At 44.4% G+C, this 23,243-nt stretch overlaps 1 protein-coding gene across 1 annotated transcript in view; it reads right to left on the minus strand.

The window, feature by feature from the left end:
* KIF26B (kinesin family member 26B) overlaps positions 1 to 23,243 on the minus strand; it is a 506,912-nt gene that overhangs the window by 252,292 nt on the left and 231,377 nt on the right. Inside the window, exon 4 of the mRNA XM_043923976.1 lies at positions 8,168 to 8,337. Coding sequence (XP_043779911.1) covers positions 8,168 to 8,337 — 170 coding nt within the window. The remainder of the gene's footprint in view (positions 1 to 8,167; positions 8,338 to 23,243) is intronic.

Here is a 23,243-nt window from a genome sequence, read left to right on the forward strand (position 1 = left end):
TGGAAGCAAAGGGGAAAGGGATAGACAGTGAGTCAGCATGAGACCCTAGAACAAGGGAGGAGATCAAGGTGCACACGTCAATGCAGACAAAACAGAAAAATACAATAATCATCAAGAGAAATTCCCACAAAATGAGCTCCTAAAACCCCTCCCGTTTTTTGTCCATTTATTTGTTTGGTTTGGTTTGGTTTTTGTAAAGTTATCATTCTATTGTAACAGACATGGTGCTGGAAAGGAACTTCTAATCTGCAAAACTGGGGGCAGAAAGTCTGCCCCATCTCCACAAAGAATCAGCAAGAGAAGAGTCGGATCTGTGCACCCTGCTCCATCTTTCTCCTCCTGGATCACCTGAGACCAACTGTGGTGTGTTTAGGATAGTTCTTCTCTGCTAATAACTGTTGATGTATTTATAGTGGAAGATGCGAGCATCCCTAAGGGAACTGTACCTGATGGAAGAACAGAAGAACCTTGACAGTTTCACACGCCTTCGCATCCTTCTTTGACTTAATAAGCTCCTTGCAAATAACCAACTACTACTGCTCTGTGTCAGCATGCCCAGGGACTAAAGAAAGCCTTCACTGTACAAGATTATATATGAAAAGCATCTGCTGTACCCGGTTTAAACAAGGCACTATTTGAGCTGCCTGTCAGCGAGAATGTGGAAAATGGCTTTTAGGAAGGACCTCCTCCGTAGCAGGAGGAGCTGTGTCTGCAGCAGCACGTGTTCACAGAGTACTGGGAACAGGTCTTGTGATGGGGGCGGTGGTGGGGTCGGGTGGGGAGATGAACACAGAGACTCATCTTAGGGTAAGGCCTTGGAGCCGATGTCAGCCCACTCAGCTCAGCTTAGCCCCGATCCAGGATCCGAGATGGTCTAGGTGTTAATGCCACAGCAACCTCCGGCCTCAAAGGGATGCTGGCTAAGTCAGTCGTAAGAGTCAACGGCATGACAATGGGCCTTGGAAAAAGCCATTAGGTGATATGAGGAACGGTCTAAGAACAAAGACGGAAGAAATTGCGCAAGAGATAAAGATGGACAGAACTATAATAAAATCCCTAAGAAAAGGGTGAGTTCTGGCAAAAGGCAAAAAATTAGCAAAAGGAAATGAGAAACAGCTTGGCAAGCCAGAGAGACAAAACAGAGCAAGTGGACTCTACGAAACAACTTTGAGGACAATCCAATACTGAGGTGAACATAAATATTTATGCAGAAAATTCCAGGAGCCATGTCTTTTTAATCAACAGTAGAAAACTGTGTAAAGATTAGAATCTTCAAGAAGAGAGTCAATAATCACAAAAGGGCCCCATTACTGGAAAAACAGAGGAAAAGAGAGGGAGAAACTCTAACTAATATGGTGGATCCAACAATGAGCAGACGTACAGACAGTAAGGATTTGAAAGTGAACATGAAAGTGAAGGTCGCTCAGTCATGTCTGACTCTTTGCGACCCCATGGACTATACAGTCCATGGAATTCTCTAGGCCAGAATACTGGAGAAGGCATTCAGTAATCTGAAACTAACAAAACCTACAAAAACAGATTTAAACGCCTTATTGACATAAATCAAATAGAGAAATGAAAAAATATTAATGACCAGAAATGCCCTTTATATAATTTTACTTGAAATTTTCATTTGAATTTGGTAAAAAGTTACATACAGTCTTACAAAGGTTGTAAAGTAAAGGTAAAAGCTGTAAATAAAAAAGTATTACAATAAGAAGTGGTGTCTGAAAACAGAACTAAAAACCCATGTGCTCACCAACCCCACAGAGATGGTAGTACCAGTTCTGCCAAACTTGAACTTGTCTTAGCAAAGCTCATGTGATATTTGGCAATTTTCACTATTTTTCCAATACTTGATCTGAATGTAGATTAAAATCCTCCAGAAGCTTTAAAACAACAACAATACGATTATCGGTCAGGTTACTTGGGAGAGAACATCAATGCAAAGATATGAGATCACTTGAAAGATTCATTTAATGTACCAGAGTTCCTGGCAGTTCTAGGCATCATCCAGAATTTGTTCACTGCTCTTCAAATTAAAATTAGGATTCCACTACCTCAACCTGCAATGCTGCGGATTCACCTAAGAGTTTTTACAGGGTTTCATGCACTTCATACTTTTAAAACACAAAGTACATAATTAAGTAAATCTCAACTACAGTCATCATATTGTACATTATAGCCCTGATACTTAGTATTTATCTCATAACTGGAAGTTTGTACCTTTTGACAACCTTCATCCGATTCCCCTTATAGTTGACACTGCTGTATGGCATGTTTGAAACTTGTTAAGAGAGGAGATCCTAAGAGTTCTCATCACAAGGGGAAAAATTATTCTTTCTCTTTTCTGTCTTTGTATCTGTATCTGTATGAGGTGATAGGTGTTAGGTAAACCTATGCAGTAATCATTTCACAATACATGTAAGACAAATTAAGTAAGGTATACCACAAATTAAGTGGTATGCCTTAAACTTGGGGCTTCCCTGATAGCTCAGTTGGTAAAGAATCTGCCTGCAATTCAGAAGGCCCCGGTTCGATTCCTGGGTCAGGAAGAACAACTGGAGAAGGATTAGGCTACCCACTCCAGTATTCTTGGTCTTCCCTTGTGACTCAGCTGGTAAAGAATCCGCCTGCAAAGTGGGACACTTGGATTCGATCCCTGGGTTGGGAAGATCCCCTGGAGAAAGGAACAGCTACCCACCCCAGTATTCTGGCCTGGAGAATTCCATGGACTGGATAGCTCATGGGGTCGCAAAGAGTCGGACACGACTGAGCCACTTTCACTTTCATGCCTTAAACTTACACAGTAATGTACATCAATCACATCTCAATAAAACTGAAGAAACAAGATCATGAAAAAAAAATTTTTTAAGTAAATCTTTCTTCAAAGTGAAGAGTCAACAAATGGGAAATCTATACCTCGCTTTACTACTTCATATTAACATGGGAATCACAACGCAAAGGAGATTCCCTCACTTGAAAAATTCGAAGCATGATAATTAACCAACCTGAGGATCAGCTACACCCAGCTTTATTTTTTTAGTTATGATTAACACTTTAAATACTGTTGTCACTATTTCACCACTACTACTTTTTCCAAAGACAAAAAGGGCTTTTCCAAAAGCAAGGTACTGACATTCTGAAGCAAAGGAAGTCCACCAAAATGTTCATATTTAAAGAAATGAAGAAATTCTGGCAAGGGAGAGATAGAAGGACAAGCTACTTGGGCTTCAATATTTTCTAAAGCAGGGGATTCCCAGGTGCCTCAGTGGTAAAGAATCCACCTGCCAATGCAGAAGACGCAGGTTCAATCCCTGAAAGGGGAAGATCCCCTAGAGGAGGAAATGACAACCCACTCCAGTATTCTTGCCTGGAAAATCCCATGGATAGAGGAGCCTAGCAGACTACAGTCCATGGGGTCCCAAAGACTCAGACACGACTGAGCACACACACAGATGCAATTTCTGAAGCTGCATTTCTGAAACTATCTGGTGAAAGAACCATTTTTTTTCTTATTTCTAATTACATTCAAGCCCTACTTTTTTATTCTTAGATTCAGCAGGCATAAAACTCCTGTCAACTTGCTACAGAGGTTGCTAAATTCTTCCTCTGAATTTCCACACCTACCACAGACCAGTAAGTATGTGCCGTTGAGAGACCACACAAGGGGGCAGCCCTGGTCGACAGTATTATTCAGAACTGGAATTCTTACTTTATAGCTGTTACATCTGAAATGCAACAAGGTCCACTTGGACCTCTACCCATAGCTCCAAAAAGTAAACACCTTAAAAAGAAAGGTTTGTATCATGGGGGAAGAAAAGTGGACATCTGCAGCCCTCAACAAATTGAGGTTTTGTCGCTGTTCTGCTTACCTTCTCAAACTGATTGCAGGGCCCACTTGCTTCTAGGGTTTTATCAGCAATGATCATCAGTTCATGATTATGGTGGGAAAATCTTGCAGCAAAGTATTTACTGGGCCTACTTATTAGCACAGAGAACAGCAACAAGGCTCACAGGTAAGAAGGCACATGGATGACTCCCCGCCCTGCCACTTCCAGCTGAGCAGTTTGGGCCGGAGACTTGTCTCAGGACACCTCTTTCTCCACTCATCAAACAGAGGAAGTGGCAGGATCTATGTCACAAAGTTACTCTGAGGATTAAGGGAGATTTTGCCCACGAAGAGCTCAGTACAGTGAGTGATACATACTGAGCGCTCAGTAAACATCAGCCAGGGTTGCCCACACATTTGGCAAATGGCGCCACTCCTAGGTGAAAGAAAAGGACGCCAACACCGTCCCTGAAGGCCGGTCCCCCTGCGCTCATGAGGAGCTGCGTGGAGTCCAGAGCCCTGCAGACTCGGGGAGCTGTGTCCATCACACGGTCAAGACGAATGAGTAGAAAAGCGGTGAGCACAGATGCGAGGGGCTGGCTCTGCCCCCAGTCTCGATGTGGAAAGATGCTCCCGGCCTTCCACATAAAGCCTAACTTGACTGTGTTCCACATAAACGCTAACGTGTTTCCAGTTTTGGCACCAGTGACAGACCCAGATTTTACCCTTACTAAAAGCCACCTCTACCATCACCTCACACAGCTTCGCTCCAGCAGAAACGGAAAGCTCATCTGATGCGAACTCAGTTTACTGCTTGACGACATAAGCCCGGCTGGTTTTGACTTCTCACGTGGGCCTTTGGGAACCCAACAATGTGGGGTACATCCCTGGTTCTCTCTTGACAGTGTGGACCTTGGGCAGATCACTCAGCCTTCTTTCTGCTTTCGGTCCCCATCAGTGACAGAGAGGCTTGTCAGCATGCTGCCTCCCTTCCTGGAGAAATGAGGCCCAACTATTACTGACGAGAACAGCAGAGCAAGCAGGGTAATGGGTGTGGGGGAATATATACATATATATATATTCATTCTTTAAACATATATTTAAAGTATATAAATATATATATATCCATTTAAAGAATTATTCTTTTTCACATGGTACTTCCCCTTTATTATATACGGTGAACCCTTTAAACACAGGCCATGTACTATTTTAAAAAGAACTATTTAGTCTCTTTAGTTGATGACATTTTATGTTAAATTCCCTCTTCAATATAAGATGATTTATATATATATACATAGCTGATTCACTTTGCTGTATATCTGAAACTAACACAACATGGTGAATCAACTATACTCCAGTAAAAATTATTTTCAAAGGTTTATTTTGCTAATTTATGTAGTAAACCAATTATATTTCCTATATCTATATGTAAGTATTTCTTATATGAACGTTGATCACCCAGCTACGGCATGCAAGGTTACATCTCCATTATTAGTCCTGATCCCTTTTTATTATATATATATATATCTACACATATAAAATTGCTTTACAATGTCATATTAATTTCCGCTATACGACAAAGTGAATCGGCTGTAAGTATATATACAGCCCCTCCCTCCTGAGCCTCCTCCCTGCCTTACCGCATCCCACCCTCTAGGTCATCACAGAGCACTGAGCTGAGCTCTCTGCGCTATAAAGCAGCTTCCCACTAGCTATCTATTTTACACATGGCAGTAAAAATATGCCATGTACTTTTAATGCCTTAAACCATTAAGCTTCAAGTGCTATCAAAATTCATCACAAAGAAAGCAATAACAAGAATTTAGGCAGACCTCTGAATTCTTTCCAGCTCTTTGAAAGCTCATGTCAGAAGTCCCTGCAATTCTGAAATCAAGAGTTCTTGTTTATCACTAACATCATCTGTAGGATAAGCCCCAGCCGACATCATTGGCCCATTCACTTGGGTCCATCTTGGTGTTTCCATTCTACCCCTTGGTGTACAAGCAAAAGTCTCAGGAAGGCCATCTTTTCCAGGCATTCACTATCCTTTCAATCCTCCTCTGATCCACATGAAAGCTGGCCTCCACACATCTGTCCAGCACTCTGGCCTTCCAGGTTCATTGCATTTTGACATCCTCTCCCTGACTCTGACAACACTATTGGTTTCCTCCCAGCAGGAAACACTGCTCTCCCTAAACACTGTTCATCAGAGCCCCTAGCCTCTTAACTCTTCCTACATCAAAGCCTTTTTCTGTTTTGTTTTGTTTTTTTGTAAGTCAGTCAATCTGTAAAAATTTCTGGATGGATTGTGAACTGAAGGCATTTCAGTATTTCAGGAGATCAAATCCCATCTGGGCACTGAATGTTCTTGCCTGAAACGAGGCTGGGTAGTCACCCAAGGCAAGCTCAGTCTCCCTCAGCGGCGGGGACCTTGCTCTCTCCTGGGGCAGTGTGAATTGTGAGCTAGTTCTCATTCATTCTGGGCTGAGAGAGCCCTCCCTTTTATCTTTAGGTTTTATTTGGCCTCTGTCCACATAATAGGGTGTTTTATACAACCATCCAAATCCTTCTTTTATGTGATGGCCCATGAGATAGCCGAGGGCTCCCATTTCCAGAATAAACCTGCCAGGACATGCCTTCCTCGTTCCTCACCACTTGGTCACCCTCCTCCGGACATGTTCTAATAGCCTACCTAGGACCTGGGGTCTTCTGTGCTTGTGGCATTTCCTCATATTCTGTTTCATCTCTTTCTTCTCTCCCTGAATCGCATGGATATGACCTCCCAGTAAGCTTGCACAGTGGTCCCAGACAACACAGAAATTCACGTACAGAAAGAGCTAACACGATGGACTCTGTTGTCAGGTGGCCACTACATACATGTTTCCTGTTATGTCCTATTCATTCAAGTTGGCCCAATTGTTCCTAGGACAGTACACATGGCACCAAGGAATAATCGGGATCTCAACACTAGTCTTCCAACAAGCCCCGTGTGTGGGCTTTATCATGTCTTAATCCAAGATGTCAGTCTCTGTTCCTCCTCTCACTCACTCCCTTCCTAATCAGAGTCCCTTCATCACATTTGTGCTTTGGATGTTACCATTCCTAAGGATAACAAGAAAAGCTGAACAATGTTCCTTCTGACACTCTAGTGACATCCATGAAAGTGAAAGTTGCTCAGTCATGTCTGACTCTTGGTGACCCCATGGACTGTAACCTGCCAGGCTCCTCTGTCCATGGACTTCTCCAGGCAAGAATACTGGAGTGAGTGGCCATTCCCTTTTCCAGGGGATCTTCCTGATTCAGGGATTTGAACCTGGGTCTCCTGCATTGCAGGCAGATTCTTTACCAACTAAGCTGCCAGGGAAGAGGAGCTCATGAATCTTAGGTACAGAAAGCTTTCTATGGTTCAGTTCCAAGCATTAGAGAATGAGTCACAGAGAAAAAAGCAGAGGAATCGCGTTTCCATTTCTGGCTTTGCTATAAACTACCTCACAGTTTAACTTCGGTCCTCAGTTTCCTCTTTCATAAAACAAGGGATCAAATTAGACAGTCTCTGAAGTGCTTTCCTGACCAGCTGTCCTTTGTCTCCTGCCCTGTCTCTGCCGTGTTGCTAAAGTTAGGCAGAAAACATTGTTGAAATACCTTTCTTTTTTATTTCTCAGCATTCTTTTTTTAAGTTTCTAGAATTAGCTGGATAGTTTGACAACTATGCAGCTAGTCTGTCAAGAAGGAAGAAAACTGCCATCTATTTAATAGTTAAATTTTAAGCAGTTCATTTTCTGTAATGAGAATACATATCTGGAAACACCAGCCTTGAGGCTGCACCCATAAGAGTTCGCACCCCTTGAAGACCATCTTTAGAGCCACATATTCTCAACGCAGGTTCTCAACGCAGGCAAAGTTTGGCAACAGTCTGGGGACTGTTTGTCTGGGGACAGCTTAGTCTGTCACAACAACCCAATGGACATGAGTTTGTGCAAACTCTAGGAGATGGTGAAGGACAGGGAAGCCAGGCATGCTGCAGTCCATGGGGTCACAAAGAGTCAGACACAACTGAGTGACTGAACAACAGCCACGACCAGGGAAGGTACCACGGGAATCTGGCAAGTAGAGGCCAAGGACGCTGCTAAACATTCTACAAGCACAGGACAGTCCTCACGACAAAGAATTATCTGGCCCAAGGTGTCAATGAGCTGAGGTTAAGAAACTGACTCAAACAGCAAAGTCAAACAACAGCCCCAAAGTCTTGCTGGTGTTTTAGCTTAACTGGTCCACTTGAGAGGCTAACCAGGTGGGCTCACCCGAAAGAACCGAGGCTCTGGACACCTCTCTTACCTGGCGAAGAAGGACGCGGCCACCGAGGTGCCTGAGGAGGTCTCGCTGGCCACGCAGGAGCCCTGCGGGGCGGGGACGCCGCTGCAGGCCGAAGGCTTGTCCGCATTGTAGCGATTCAGCGCCGCCTCTGTCAGGCCTTCCCGGCCAGGCTCTGTCATCAGCTGGGAGATCTGACAAGGAAAACGGATATCGAGCTCATTACCTGTGGCTCATGGCATTTCCTGACCACCACTGGCAGCATCTCTGTTTGGGGTCGAGGCCAGGGTGCAGGGGAGATGGGGGTTGGGGGGCGGGGGTGGACTGGCAGGAACACTTCCCCACATGCACTCAGAGACATGTGACACGTACACACTGCATGTAGTGTCTAGGGCTTCTCTGAGGCCATTTCCCTGCATTTTAGCTTGTATACCTCATTTTCATTAAATGTAATGGAATAAAATGATCCTCTGACATTGTAAGTTTCAATTACGTCTGTGTCTCCCTTCCATTTGGAGGTGAAAGCAGGAGCCATTAATCAACACTATTTGCAGCCCAAGACCAGACCAGTAAGACCAACTGGTGCTGGTTTCTTACCAGGAATGGCCTCAGTGCTCTCAAATAGACAAGTGGGACAAAGATATCATTTTTATTAAGGCAGAAGTGAACCTGCTAATGAAGAACCTAAAAAATGAAACAAAACACTATTTGTTACTGTTGTTGTTGCTATAGGCAGTCAGCAAAGAGATGACTTGGAGGAGCTCATAAAAATAGATCTAGTCCACCATGAATTACTAAAAATTTTTTTCTTGGAGGGTTTAGACCATTTCAACAGACTTAATTTTCCTACTGGTTCATTAAGATAAATGGTTTCCATTTTATTTGCGATAATTGACTTCATGATGCAAATTCTAGTGGTGCATTCTAGAATGCATGATGCATTCTAGTCCATTTTGCCTAAATGCACATAATAGACCATGAAGAACCATACTTCTGGGCAAAGTTAGATACCTGTACAGAAATATACTTTTGGAAAGGGCTAATCCCATGACAAATGCAACAATTATGCAGGCAAGTCTAAGTGTGCTGTTTTGAAAGCCTGGTACTTTAAAACTTCAGTCTACTTACAAAAAGGAAAAACTGTTGGGTTTTGTTTTTTTTTAAACTTTAGTTTCCTTAAAAAACAAAAAACAAAAAACTGGTCTCCAGGCAGTTCAAACCTCTTAAAGGCTGAGTGGAAAATGTTTCTAATTGCCTAGAAAATACAAGAGCAATAAGGCAAAGATCAGGAACAGTTTCTACTTTGTAACTGAACAGGCCAGAAGGCCAGTGAAAGAGTCCATTTGTTAACCTTTGAACATAAAACATTTGTACTTTCCATTATTAGAAGAATAGCGATTACTCTTGAGCCCCATAGACTTGAAACTTTGCTCTGCTTCAATTCATGCTCTGACTTGGAAAGCCTTGGCATTATTCAGTTGTAACTCTGCCAACACACACTTTCTTATTCTCATTCATTAAATGCATGGTAAGGAAACTCAGCCTACATCAGCAAAAGAGGAGGGCAGGCAGGAAAGACAGCCAATGGCCTGGAGGACGTCCCCTGCAGAGACAGGGACTGCTGCCCTGGGGCTTCCTCTGCTGCCCATGGGGTGTGGGCTCCCCTCAACCAGCTGCCACTCTACCAGAGGAATGAGGCCGGCTGGAGAGGGGGCATCTGAAACAATCAGGGACCTGGCCACCGCCACGCACTCTTGTCAGCACAAAATGGGTGTTTATGAAGCACTGGTGGTACCTGATGTCATCCTGGACAATGTCCCCCCAGAAAACTCCAAAATTTGTAGCACCATTTTCTTTTCATCAAGCAGCTACAATCTAAGAGACACATACACTGCGTTTAATACACAAAGACAACTGAAAAAAAGTCAGTAAACCAGTTGCATGAGTTGTGCAATTTGTTACCACTTATAAAATGCGTTCATTGGCTGTAGCTACCATCTGACCTTCTGCTTGTGTTGTTCCCTTTTCATTAATGTCACTATAATCTGAAGTTTGGAGAGAAGGGAATGGAATTCTTCTGCCTCTCTATGTATGAACAGTCCTTGCAGATGCCCTGCGAACCCACAGAGAACACACCAGGATGTGTGGCAAATAACACGATGGCCTAACACAGAGGCAAGGGCTTCCGGGCAGTTCCAGGTTCCTGAGTCTGGCCCGGGAGGAATGCAAGGATCCTGTGGGCACATGGCTTTTCACAGTGTCACCCAGCAAATGAATTTCCATGCACTGGCCTCCTTAAAAGAGAGCTATTTGGTTACCTTGTGCCAAGCAAGAAACTCTAACTCTTAAAGAACTGGAGATGAGTAGACATGGGACACTCAATTCTTAAGCCTCTAAATACAATTACTCAATAATCAGTTGCTTTTATTTTATTTTTATTTATTTATTTGCCTGCACCAGGTCTTAGTTGTGGCACACGGGGTCTTCGATCTTTGCTGTGGCAATCAGGATCTTTTGTTGGTGGCGTGCAAACTCTTACATGCAGCATGTAAACTCCCAGCTGAGGCATGTGTGGTCTAGTTCCCTGACTGGGGATGGAACCTGGGCCCCCTGCATTGGGAGCACAGACTCATAGCCACTGCACCACCAGAGAAGTCCCCTCAGTTCCTTTTAGGAATTAAAATTAGAGAATGTTTCAGAGCTAGAAGTGATGTCAAGGTCATCCTCTTTTTCTTAATTAAGGAAACTGAGGAGCAGAGAAGTGATTTGCCCAAACGAATGTTGGTTAAGACCAGGATACTGACTCCAAGGCCAGCACTAGCCCCTCCTCTTCTCCTTAACCCCCTCTTCTCCCTCTCTTTCTCCTAATTAAAAGAAAAATTTTACACATATAGAAAAAAAATAAAATAATGATCAAACATATGACAGGGATTATAAAAAACAAAAGTTAACATTTTATATTTTAGAAAATATATTTTAAAAGAAATCAAATCACATAGAGAATTGAATTGCCCATGTCCCTGGTACATTGCTCTTCCTCCTGGTTCCCCCTTTCCAGACATGGTCAGTGTTGTGATTTTGGTGGGGCCAATATTTTGGCCACCCGATGTGAAGAACTGATTCATTGGAAAAGACCCTGATGCTAGGAAAAATTGAAGGCAGGAAAAGATGAAGGCAGGATGACAAAGGACGAGATGGTTGGATGGCATCACTGGCTCAATGGACGTGAGTCTGAGCAGGTTCCGGGAGTTGGTGATAGACAGAGAAGCCTGGTGCGTTGCAGTCCATGGGGTTGCAAAGAGTCAGACACAACTGAATGAATGAATTGAACTGAATCCATGCTTTTCTTCACCATGTGACTTCCATCACATCACACCCCTCAAGAGCTTGGTTGAGCTCGCCCTGGGGTTCCTTTGGAGCATTCTCTAGGTTTTGTTCTGCTTGTTCCAAATTGGGAAGGGGGCGCCCTCCCAAATGCCGCCTGCTGTACAATGTCCCCACCTAAAAGTTCATGTTATTTGTAATTAACACCCAGTGTCTTCTTCAGGGATTACAAACTTTCAGAAATAATATACAAACAGCTACAGCAATGCTAACTGACCTCCCCCTCAATCTCTGCACTCCAGGATTCCAGCCTCCCTCAAGTTTCTCAAATAGGCTCCTCTTGCAACAGGGCCTTTGCACATGCCTTCACTCTCCATCTGGAATGCGTCTACTTTTCCTTCAGATCCAAGCTCGAGCATCACTTCTCAGAAAAGGCTTCTTCCAATCTCCCTCCAGCCTCTGTGGAGCTTTTACAGAACTGCAGTCCTTCCTTCAGTATCTTTACCTTGGTTTCTAGTATGTATTTAAGAGTAGGTCACTGGGGCTTCCCTGATAGCTCAGTGGTAAAGAATCCTCCTGCCAAAACGCAGGAAACACAGGTTGGATCCCTGGGTTGGGAAGGTCCCCCAGAGAAGGAAATGGCAACCCACTGCAGTATTCTTCCCTGGGAAGTCCCACGGACAGAGAAGCCTGTCGGTCTATAGTCCATGGGGCTGCAAGGAGTCAGACACGACTTAGCCACTAAACAACAACAAACAACATGGTCTCTCATTACACAAAAGCCCCAGGATAGTAGATCAAGGGTTACCACTATATTCCCAGAGATCAACACAATGCTGGGATGTCCGAAACATATTTTTGGAATAAATCTGAGCTATTATTATTTTCTACTTCTCATATTTATCTAATTAAATATTTTTTCCTTAAGTCATTTAAATAAGAAGTTCTTAGTTCTTTTAAAAATGTCACTGTATGTCTATTTTGTTTGCCTGTTGGGATATACTAGTATTTTCCCTCTCCCTGTTACCACTGAAGTGTAGAGTCCTGGCTCCACTCTGTGCTAGCTTAGGGGTCAAGAGCTACCTCTTTTTCAGACCTGTAATTCATTTGTTCATTTCTTCACATGAACAACCACATACTAGGTACTTAGTACATGCCAGGTACTGCGGCAGGCATACATGCTAACATTTCTTACAGTCTCTATATCTTCAATAGTTACTTTTTTTCCCTTGAAAGCTGTGTACAACTCACTGGCTCACTGGCCATCAGTTTTGTATACAAAGATAATCCACAAAATAGTTGGCCTAAAGCATAACTCCTATCTGTTATCTCCCCTTTAGTCAAATCTGTATGATTCTGAAAAATAGCCCAACTAGGTTTTCTCTCAACAGAGGCAACTATAGCTGCTTTAACTGAACAAATAAAATCATATTCTAGACTATTCTGGAAGAGAGGGAGCCCTCTTGTCAGATAGGCAATGATTTTTCATATACACACTGGAACATAGGCTTTAAAATGCTAGGTTTTGATGGAGCTCTTCTTACTATGGTACTGTCATGCTTGTTATAAAAATTTCCCTTTTCTTCAACCCCTCAAACTGCATATAAGTTGTAATTGAACTGCTCTACTATAGAAGAAACAAGGTAATTGTCTACTGGCTGAAATTTGGCCATGAAACAACTATTCCCATCCAAATTCTTCCTATGGCTCTCTGAAATTGTGATCGCTTGTCACTGTACTGGTCACACACTATGTAGAGAAGGCTAAAGCTCTGTATCTATGATGGTTACAGTGTCACTAACAGAATAAAGGTGGCCCTAATACCTGTTGACCTTTTTGCTGATAATGAACCTCTTCTTCCTCTTACAAACCTCATTTGAAACTATCAATATTAGGTTAAGCAGACAAATTGGTTATTATTCCCATTTCACAGATGAGAAAAGAGAGGTTCAGGAGAGTTAGTGATTTGTCCAGGGCTGTTCAGCCATTAAGTAGGGAAGTTCAGATGGAAGTGCAGGTTTCTGATACATTCTTTATTCTTTTTAAAAATTATTGTCAGATCTCATCTCAGTCACTGAACTTTACTGAATAACCTGGGCATCAGACTTGGCAGATTACAGGGCATAAACTTTACTTAGTCACTGACCTCTGGAGATGGAAATAGCAACCCACTCCAGTATTTTTGCCTGGGAAACCCCATAGACAGAGGAGCCAGGTGGGCTACAGTCCAGGGGGTCGCAAGAGTTGGACATAACTTAGCGACTAAACTACCACAGTCACCGACCTCAAGAGATCTGAAAGAAAGCTAGACCGAAAAACTTGCAGTCAGCCAAAGAAAGACAATGTTTCCTCTCCCTCTCCAAAATAAGGGAGGAGGGGATATAGGAATGCTGTCTGTGATTTGGCAACGGGGAGCCTCCGAAATGTGTTTCTAGCCAAATCTTTAGGTCAAAGAGGTCCTCCGGGAACCGGAAGGAAGGAAGGTGTCTGCGCTCACCTGCTGGCCTTCCTGGGTGAGCAGGTGCTGAACATGGGTCACTCCCAACCTCCTCCTGAAGGAAAGAGGCCCCTGGTGGGCTTACCAGCTGCAGCCCCCGTCATACAACACGAATGACCACGAGAGACCTCCCTGGGAATTCCCGCCACCCAACGCTTCCTGAGCCAGAGCTGGGTCTCAGGAGCCACGCGAGGCAGACCCTACAGCCCCTAAAGGATTCTGATTTCCTTCCTTGATCATCCTTGTGACAGAACTAACACCCACCCCCATCCCGCATTCCCCAGCCGACCCTCCTGGGAGGCAGACCACCGACCTAACAGCACTCACTCTTTCCTGGGTTCTGAATTTTATTTCAGGGCAGTGGCCTTTCCCCCTAGCCAGGGGCCCCCCGCACTTCAAAAGCAAGTCTTTCTGAGAAGGCCCGCTCTTTCGCTGCCAGCCATAATGAAGGCTCTGTTCTGGACAGATCTGCCCGGAAGACTCTGCTCCTCTAAAGGGCGAGGAGAACCCCAACCCCTTCACCAGTTGTGCAGCAACCCCACCTTTGGTGGGGCCAGGTAGGTGGGCGGCATGCGGGGTGGAGCTGAGGGGTGGACTGTAGTGGTCAGTCCCACAGAGCCCTCACTGCAGGCCTGCGGAAGCCGGATTCTAAGAGGCTGATGGTCAGACAGCCAGGGTGCCTCCTCAGGGGAGAGTGGCCAGTGAGGAGGAGCCAAGACTGGACCCCGATTTGTTTGATTCTGAGACATTTTCATCCTGTACTCCACACTCTGTCCAAACACCACCCCGGCTTTAACTGTCCCCTCATGGTGGCTCTAGTGGCCCCCTCCCCACAGTCCACTGTGCAAGAAAATGCCCAGACAGCAGGAGTTTCAGGCCAGGCCAGAAACAATCTGCAATCAAAAGCCTTCTTTTTAGAGGACTACCGTTTACCTCCGCTTTTCAGACTGTCCTGAATTAATTTCTTCTCTCACGACACTGTGAAAGCTACCAGAATGTTCCTGGGAAAATTCAAATCCCAAAACCTCATTCTCTCCATGTTAACATGCCTAAAAAATGTAAAGTTTAGGGGAAAGGATTCGTTATCTTGATTATGTGGGTACGTTAGAGTCTAGAAGCAGCAACTGAAAACTTGCCAGGGGGTTCTAGTCACTAATTTTAAGGGGACTAGATTTTTATCACAGGATTTTGTTTGGTTTAGTTCTGATTAAAACCTGCGGTTAGCTCCCCATCTCAGTTACACTGGACAGTTTCACTAACACAAAGTATCTGCTTTTCCAAATAGCACATCACATCCTTCAAGCGGTGGTCAATTAAGCAGGAGATGGGCAGTAAAGGAACCAGGCCCAGGGAGGAGGGGGCCTGGGTATCTGCACATGTGCGTCCTTGTCCACATGGGGTCTCTGGTGTGCGTGGGAGTCCCCACTAACATTCCTGTGCACAGGAGTTGCTCACAGACCTCACAGATAAAGCTCCTCCCTTACATTTTCATCTCAGGAAAGAGTCATGTCTTACAATCATATTTACATTTTTGCACTGACACCCCAGGATGAGCAGCCACATACTGGTCAACAACGAAGTCTCAAATCTTACATTCAGTTATGATCATGACCACAGAAATCAAGACAAAAGATGTTTGGCTATTATCAACCAAGGAGGCTTTCACATTGCAAATCGCAATCTATAAGCCATTGACCTTTAACTTCCCCACCGACAGGAAGGCATCTGAGAGCTTCCAGAGTGTGACAGGTTGGGGGTTCATCTTAAATGGCATTATTGACCCAGAAAGGCATCTCCTTTTGACTCTGCTGAGGCAGCAGAAAACACCACAGTATCCATTTCCTGTGGAGAGACATTTATGGACAGAAAACGCATCCCACTCAGTCATTGTATTTAATGACATTATGACCCTAAATCCCAGAATATAACGTATAAAGCATTTTCTCTTAGGCAATTAATATTGGGATAGCTCCTTTATTGTTATTTATTACTTACACTGTTACTTAATATTTTTATGATTTTGAAAACAGTTGGGGAATACTTGTAAATCCATGGCTGATTCATGTCAATGTATGACAAAACCCGCTACAATATTGTAAAGTAATTAGCCTCCAACTAATAAAAATAAATAAAAAAAAAAGAAAACAGTTGTTTTAGGCACAAAGTTGAGTCTGACTCTTTCCCAACCCCATGAACTGTAGCCCACCAGGCTCCTTTGTCCATGGGATTTTCTAGGCAAAAATATTGGAGTGGGTTACCATTTCCTTCTCCAGGGGAATCTTTCTGACCCAGAGATCAAACTTGCATCTCCTGCATGGGAGGCATATTTTTTACCACTGAGCCACCTGCAAAAACAGTGATGCTCAATAAATATTTTTGATGTATTTAAGCACAAACCAATTCAGTTATCCTGAAAAAGACTAGACACAGGTAACGCCAGCCCTTGGTATTGTCTATGCTGTCAGCCGTTGCACTCTTAGGGAATGAGGACAGCAGAATACACTTTCAAAAAGCCTATGTAAAATATAGATGAGATAAACAAATCTGCGAAGGACAAGGTCAAAAAATGGACCTCCAAACCAAAGGTAAACAGTTACAGCTGATCACATAGACCCTCCATTTCAGTCACAGGGTAATAGGAAGCTGTGATAATAGGGTAATAGAGAACATTGTCCTTCTCCAATAATCACATTGCAGTGAGATAGACTGCATTAACTTACTTCGTTTTTCCTCATATCAGAGAGTGGGGGGGAGAGAGCATTTTTCTTCCCTTTCTGTATATGAGTCTTTGCTTTCACTGGAGGAATGTGTCAGTCCCCACCTGAGTCACTTCTGGGGCTGGCTGTAACCGTCCCTGGCAGAGGCCCCCTCCCCTGCAACCCTGCCCCTCCAGAGCAGGCTCCCCTTGGGGAAGCAGCTGCACTTGGTGAAGCAAGGACAGTAGCAGAGAGGATTCTTGCCAACAGCCACGGGTGTGTGTCTCTTACTTTGGAACCACTCCTTCTAGGGACCAAAATGCTTCCTTCTATGAGTTATGTTCATTTGATCCTGGCAGGCAGAGAAGAGGAATTACCAACCCACCAGGGAAGCACTGGGATGTCTCCGAAGCCTGAATGATCTCTTCTTCTGCTGTGTCTGTGCAGGTTCCTACGGCCTGGGCTGGCTGCCCTCGGCCCTCACTGAGCTGTTCCACTGTGCTCTTTCCCTGTCTGCTTTCTGCCCCTGAGTGATTGGGCAAACTTGATCCCATTTCAACCCTAATCTCCCTCTGCCTGTCTGTTTTCCCCCTGGAAAGCAGATCTGCCTGGAACTGAAGGGATGCACGCTTCAAAGGCGCTCCGGACCCGTGCGCAGTGGTGAGCAGCCTTCCTGAGCAGGATTTGTAAAGGGGGCAGAGCTGATGTCACAGCTCAAGTTCTTGCTTAGAAGTCTCAGCAGACACTGCAGCAAGTTAACTACTGTTGGCTATTTTTGCCTGAAGAAAATCTACTGAAAACTATGGCAGTAAAATCGGTTTCCCACTAATCTCATCTAAAGATGTTTTAACAACAAAAAAACAAAAGGACAAATATTACATGATTCCAATTGTAAGAGACACCTGGAGTAGTTAAGTTTATAAAGACAGAAGGTAGAATAGTGGTTGCCAGAGGCCTGGGGAGGAGGACAGGGGGGGCTGAAGCAGAAGAGTTTCAGTCTGGGAAGATGGGCAAGTTCTAGAGATGGACAGTGGCAATGACTGCACCACACATGAACACACTTAATATCACAGAACTAAGGGTAAATTACAAATCGTTAAAATGGTAAATTTTATCTTGTACATTTTACCACAATTAAAAAAAAAATTAGACTAAGGAGCACCAGGAGACTGCTGACTAAAGAGACAGCCGGAGAATCCACTCACTGAAAGGACTAAGAAAAAAAGCCCGTGGACAGAAACCAAAGCTGGAAGGACAGTACTCCCCTTAATTCACAACACAGCCCCACAACCACGATAACATCTCCAGGGTTCAACTAAATTATTTGGTTGTACCTGAAAGTTCAGAGCTCTTAAAGCAATGCCTGGCACATAGTAGGTGCTCTAAATATTTCCCGAATGTTCTAGAATCACTTGAAGAAGTAGTTCAAGAGGAGATTGTCCTGTAGCATTAAAGCAGTAGTATTAGAGAATGTGCTGGTACACAGACCTCTCTCCTGGAACACAGCAGAGGTGCTGAGATCTTCTCCATGTGAGACTCACCTATGGGACAAAAGATTCTCTATCCAGAAACACCAAAGGGGAAAGTTTAGCTTATGTCTATTTTACCACAATAATAAAGACACACAACAAAAACACCACAGCATCAAAGAGTTAATCCCCTTCAGTTTGTCCCAGGTGGTCTGTGCCTGCTTTGTCATTTTATAGGGTGTCATGAGGACTTTGAGGGTCTAGGCCAAGTCAGAGAAGGGGGCCGAGTCCTCCAGGGACTCTGAGGGTGAGTTTGCAGGGTGGTCTCAGTGACAGGACCCACCAGCCTGTGCCCGCAGCCTACAGGAGATGGGGTCAGCCAGAGCCCTCAGCCACAGAGGCAATGCGAGGGGGAAACCAGGAGAGCCAGAAGGGGCTGAAGAAAGCCCCCAGCAGAACTGGACCCTTGGGTTAAACCGCATTTGAATTCTGTACACTTGCCAAGTCAAATGCTATCCTACCTCATCTTCACTCAAGTGACTTCACTCACGTCAAGTCACACCTGAACAGTGGGTTAACATTCCTTCCATGATGGAGTATCCCAGAACTGGGTTGGTTCAGATCTTCTCCTATGCCACTGTTGACTTTTAGGCATTAACGCTTTGGTTAATTTTCCTACAGCCCTCGGCATGCTGTCCACAGAACAGAGGCAGTGCCACATAACTTGAGCCTGGTCCCAGACCTGGCCCAGTCCTCACGGCTCCCTGGCACACAGATCACTTCTCAGACCCTTCGGTTGCCTTAAGTCTGATAAACTCCCCATGCTGTCCAGTCACCCCCTCCCCCATCAGCACCAAGAGGCCATGATGGGATTCCTATGTTCCAGGGCTGGATGTTTGATTACCCTTATTATCTTAGCTTGCTTTGGCTATAAATTTTATTAGTGGCCATAAAATTATCCATCCACAGCGTTTGACTCAGTGACCTCTTGCAAAAGAGAATTGCACACACCGGTGCTACTGGGGCCTGGGAGAAGCCACCTTTTCCTCACCCTTAATTTACAGCCTCGCCTTCATCCAGGGTTCTGCCCCTTGTGATGAGACTCAGCAAACAGAAGAGGCTGCTTGTGCTTCATGATACCCGTTATCAGGGCTTAAATCTGGCCCCTCAGCATGGGGTGACTGTCTCCTTTTATTCTTTGTGCTGCTAGCAGGCAAAGGGGCAGGGCCACCCAAAAGCTTTAGAAAAGACAGGTACGCGGTGCAGCAAAGGGCCAGGTGCATTTCTGTCTTGAATTCTTCCCTTAGATTTCTTAGTTCTGAGATGTGCAGCTCAAGGCAGAGCTCAAATATTCCTTTAAAGAATATCTGATAACAAATGATAAAGTCTTACCATTAACCTTATAGTATTTCTACATATGCTTGTTGTTGATTAGTTGTTGATTAGTTGATTAGTTGTTGATTAGTTGATTAGTCGTGTCTGACTCTTTTGCGACCAGTTCCCCAGGCTCCTCTGTACATAGGATTTCCCAGGAAAGAATACTAGGGTGGGTGGGGTGCCATTTTCTTCTCCTGGGGAATCTTCCCAACCCAGGAATCCAACCCGTGTCTCCTGCATTGGCAGGTGGATTCTTTACCACTGAGCCACCAGGGAAGCCTATTTCTACATACAGATACATGTAAATGGTTGACTGAAAATACTTTTAATACCTACTCCTCAAGTATGCTTTGTGGGGTGGTTTGATGACACATTCAAAGACAAATAATGATACTAGGAGTCGAGCTGACATGATGAGGTTAGTTTCAGCCTGAGAGAATGCTGAGAAAAGACATCAGACATCCTTATGGAGCATCATCGTATTCCTTATTGTTTTTGAATCAGGTTCTATTCTAAGAGCTTTGTGTATGTGTTGCCATATTTAATCCTGACCACAACTTTATGAAGGAGGCACAACTGTCACCAAATAATAGTTTAAACTATGTCACATGCCACATGGAAGAAGTCCAGAGGAGGTAATGTCACCAGCTTCCCTTTCTATCCTTGAGTTTTCTATCTCGCACTGATCACATCCAGAGAATTCACAGCTCTTCAGCTATGGCTGCCCCATTCAGAAAACATGGTAACAGCCAACGAGTTGATGAAGAGCAGAGGAAAGGATCATTTGAATAATTTCTCAATATGCACGCAGACTTGCTCTATCCAATGTTTGGTGATTTTTATGATCAAAGGAAAGTAAAATCAAATGGTCTGAATCTCGATGTAATTGAGTTCACTTTCAATTTGCAACTAAGCAAATTCAGACTGAGTAGAGCAGTCAAAGGAAAAATCACAACCCTCATCAAGGGTTAGGCCAGAGGTGACTCTTAGCTCAGCTCCCCAAACCTGGAAGGACTACTAATTTTTCTCTGTAATGAATCATGTGGGCTACTCTTTTACTGGGGGAAGGTTACCATTGCTCAGGGAAGCCCCAGATAAAGTCACTGGGGCTTTATCACTTCTTTATCAGCAGTGATAAAGAATCCACCTGCCGATGCAGGAGATGTGGGTTCAATCCCTGGGTTAGGAAGATCCCTTGAGGAGGAAATGGCAACCCATTCCAGTATTCTTGCCTGGAGAATCCCAAGGACAGAGGAGCCTGGCGGGCTACAGTGCTTGGAGTCACAAGAGTCAGACACGACTTACCGACTAAGTCACCACTACCACCTACCATTGCTCTCCACCCTAAACACTTCCAAGAGCCACTGCACCAGGAAGCATGCCCTGAGCACGCTTCCCCACCCTGAATGATTGGGGCCACGCCTCCATATCATCTCCACACCTGCCCTTACATCAGAGCATTTGTTTTATTTCATTTTGTAACTGCCTGTCACGGGTCTCTCTTCCCAACTAGATGGTGAGCCCAGTGAGGATACAGACTGGGTCTACCAGAATGGCATGGTGTCTGGATATGGAATATATCTAATAAATACACCAATTAAATAAAAATGAACTTAATATAGTGGGGATAGGATTACTGGAGTTTTGTTTGCTTTTGAGCGCAGGTGAGAGCTCAGTCCCTGAATCATATCTGACTCTTTGCAACCCCATGGACTTTAGGCCACCAGGCTCCTCTGTCCATGATTCTCCAAGCAAGAATACTGGAGTGGGTTGTCATGCCCTCCTCCAGGGGATCTTTCCAACCCAAGGATCAAACCCATGTCTCCAGCATCTCCTTTATTGGCAGTTGGATTATTTACCACTGAAACACCTGGGAAGTCCTTGTTTTTGAGGGATAAAGCTTATTTTCACCTGATTTTTAAAACTGTGTATGGGCTACATAAAGCTCTATTCAATAAAAATAAGATATTTCAGCATATACTTCATTAATACAGTGGTGACACAAATGACTAGTGTGGGGAAGAAAAGGCAAACGAGACAAAGAGGCCAAGGGACAGAGACAAAGAAGAAAAGAGATGAACAGGAGAAAGGGGAAGAAAGAGAAAAACAAAAAGAAATTATAGAAAAAGATTTTTGAAAAGGAGAGGAGATCAGTTCCTCTCAGCCAGCCTGAGTTGAGCATGTGATGGCCACAGCTAGGGAGCTGGAATTCTCTGGACTATTGGGCAGTCGATCCTAGGAACACAGTTTCCAGGAGAGACAGAATCAAGCTCGGAGGTTGAAGTCCCTCTGCCTGTTCTTGCTCTTCCTGGTACCCAGAACCCTGAGGTGCATGAAGGTAAAAGGTGTGAAGGAAGAAGTTTAAAGACTCATAGGAACTGCCCTGGTAATCCAGTGGCTAAGACTCTGTGCTCCCTATACAGGGGGCCTGGGTTCCACCCCTGTTCAGGGAACTCGGTTTCACATGCTGCAACTAAGATCTGGTACAGCCAAATAAATAAATATGTTTTAAAAGACCCATGTCACAAAATTGAGCCATTCTCTCACCCTTTTCCAAGTAAAAAACATAGTTCTAACTTCTGGGGCAAAAGCGGGGGCTTGGAACTGCTAATGTAACTTTTACAGATGGCATTGTTTATTAGTTATGGTTCCAAGAGAAAACACAATAAGATTAAGAAACTGAACATTAGATTACAGAACTGATGTAGCATTTAATTCTAATACAGACCGTGGCCTTTCCATCCAGGCCTGACCTGCTGTGTTTATACAACATCGTGCAGCTTTAGGAAGCAGTCCCTTCCCAGAACATGCCACTGTTCTTCACCTAAGTCTTGGCTAATGCTTGGAAAACTTTCAAGAAAACCAGCAGTGCGTTATGGCCTGGAATTTACAATGTGCATTCCTTGTAGGCACCTCACTTCCTCATATTTTCCTTGAGCTCTCATGAGAAAAAGTCAAGAGGGACCTGAGACAATATTTTTCTGTAAGTGACCTACTAAGGTCTGCAGAATGGCCACTTCACTAAATGCCAAAGCAAGCTGGCGTTCTGGGCAAAACCAAGGGGACAATGTTAGGAACTTGACAAACAAAGGCATGTATACACACACACACAGACATATACGTATGTGTACACTCACGTGTGCATGCACTCACACACACACACACACAGCCCTCAGGATGCTGGGATGGTAAACGGAGAGTCCACATACAAGAATGGGTGAAGTCTGTAGCTGCTGGAGTCTTGATCCTGGAGACGTAAGAACACAGGTCTGCAGGGCTCCCAGCACACAGGAAGGGGCCTGTCCTTGTCTGGAGTCCTTGGAGAAAGCTGACAGCATGGGGGTTGGCTCTAGACCAGAGGATTCCTCCTGTTCTTCCTTGGCCAGCTCAAACTACAGTGACCAAGAAGAGATGCCCAGACTGGAGACAGGCTGGGCCAAATGGAATTGCCAGTGGAATCCTAGTGCCAACCACGCACCAGACCCTTGAAGGGTTATACTGAATGAGAGGATCCAATTCTGGGTCTGACTTGATTGATGACAACGTGAGGGACTCCGGGCAAGTCATTTCCCCTCTCTTAGCCCAAATTTTCCCAGGGAGGGGAAGTCGTGAGTCTATGTCTGGGATAAAATGAGATAATGCAGTTCTGGGGCTCATTATCACATATAAAGCAGGGAGGTTTAAACATATTCCTGTTTCATCTTAAAGCATGTCCATAATTTAACATTTGTGTGGGT

The sequence above is a fragment of the Cervus elaphus genome, chromosome 14 (assembly GCF_910594005.1).
Source record: "Cervus elaphus chromosome 14, mCerEla1.1, whole genome shotgun sequence".
NCBI classification, from domain to species: Eukaryota; Metazoa; Chordata; class Mammalia; order Artiodactyla; family Cervidae; genus Cervus; species Cervus elaphus.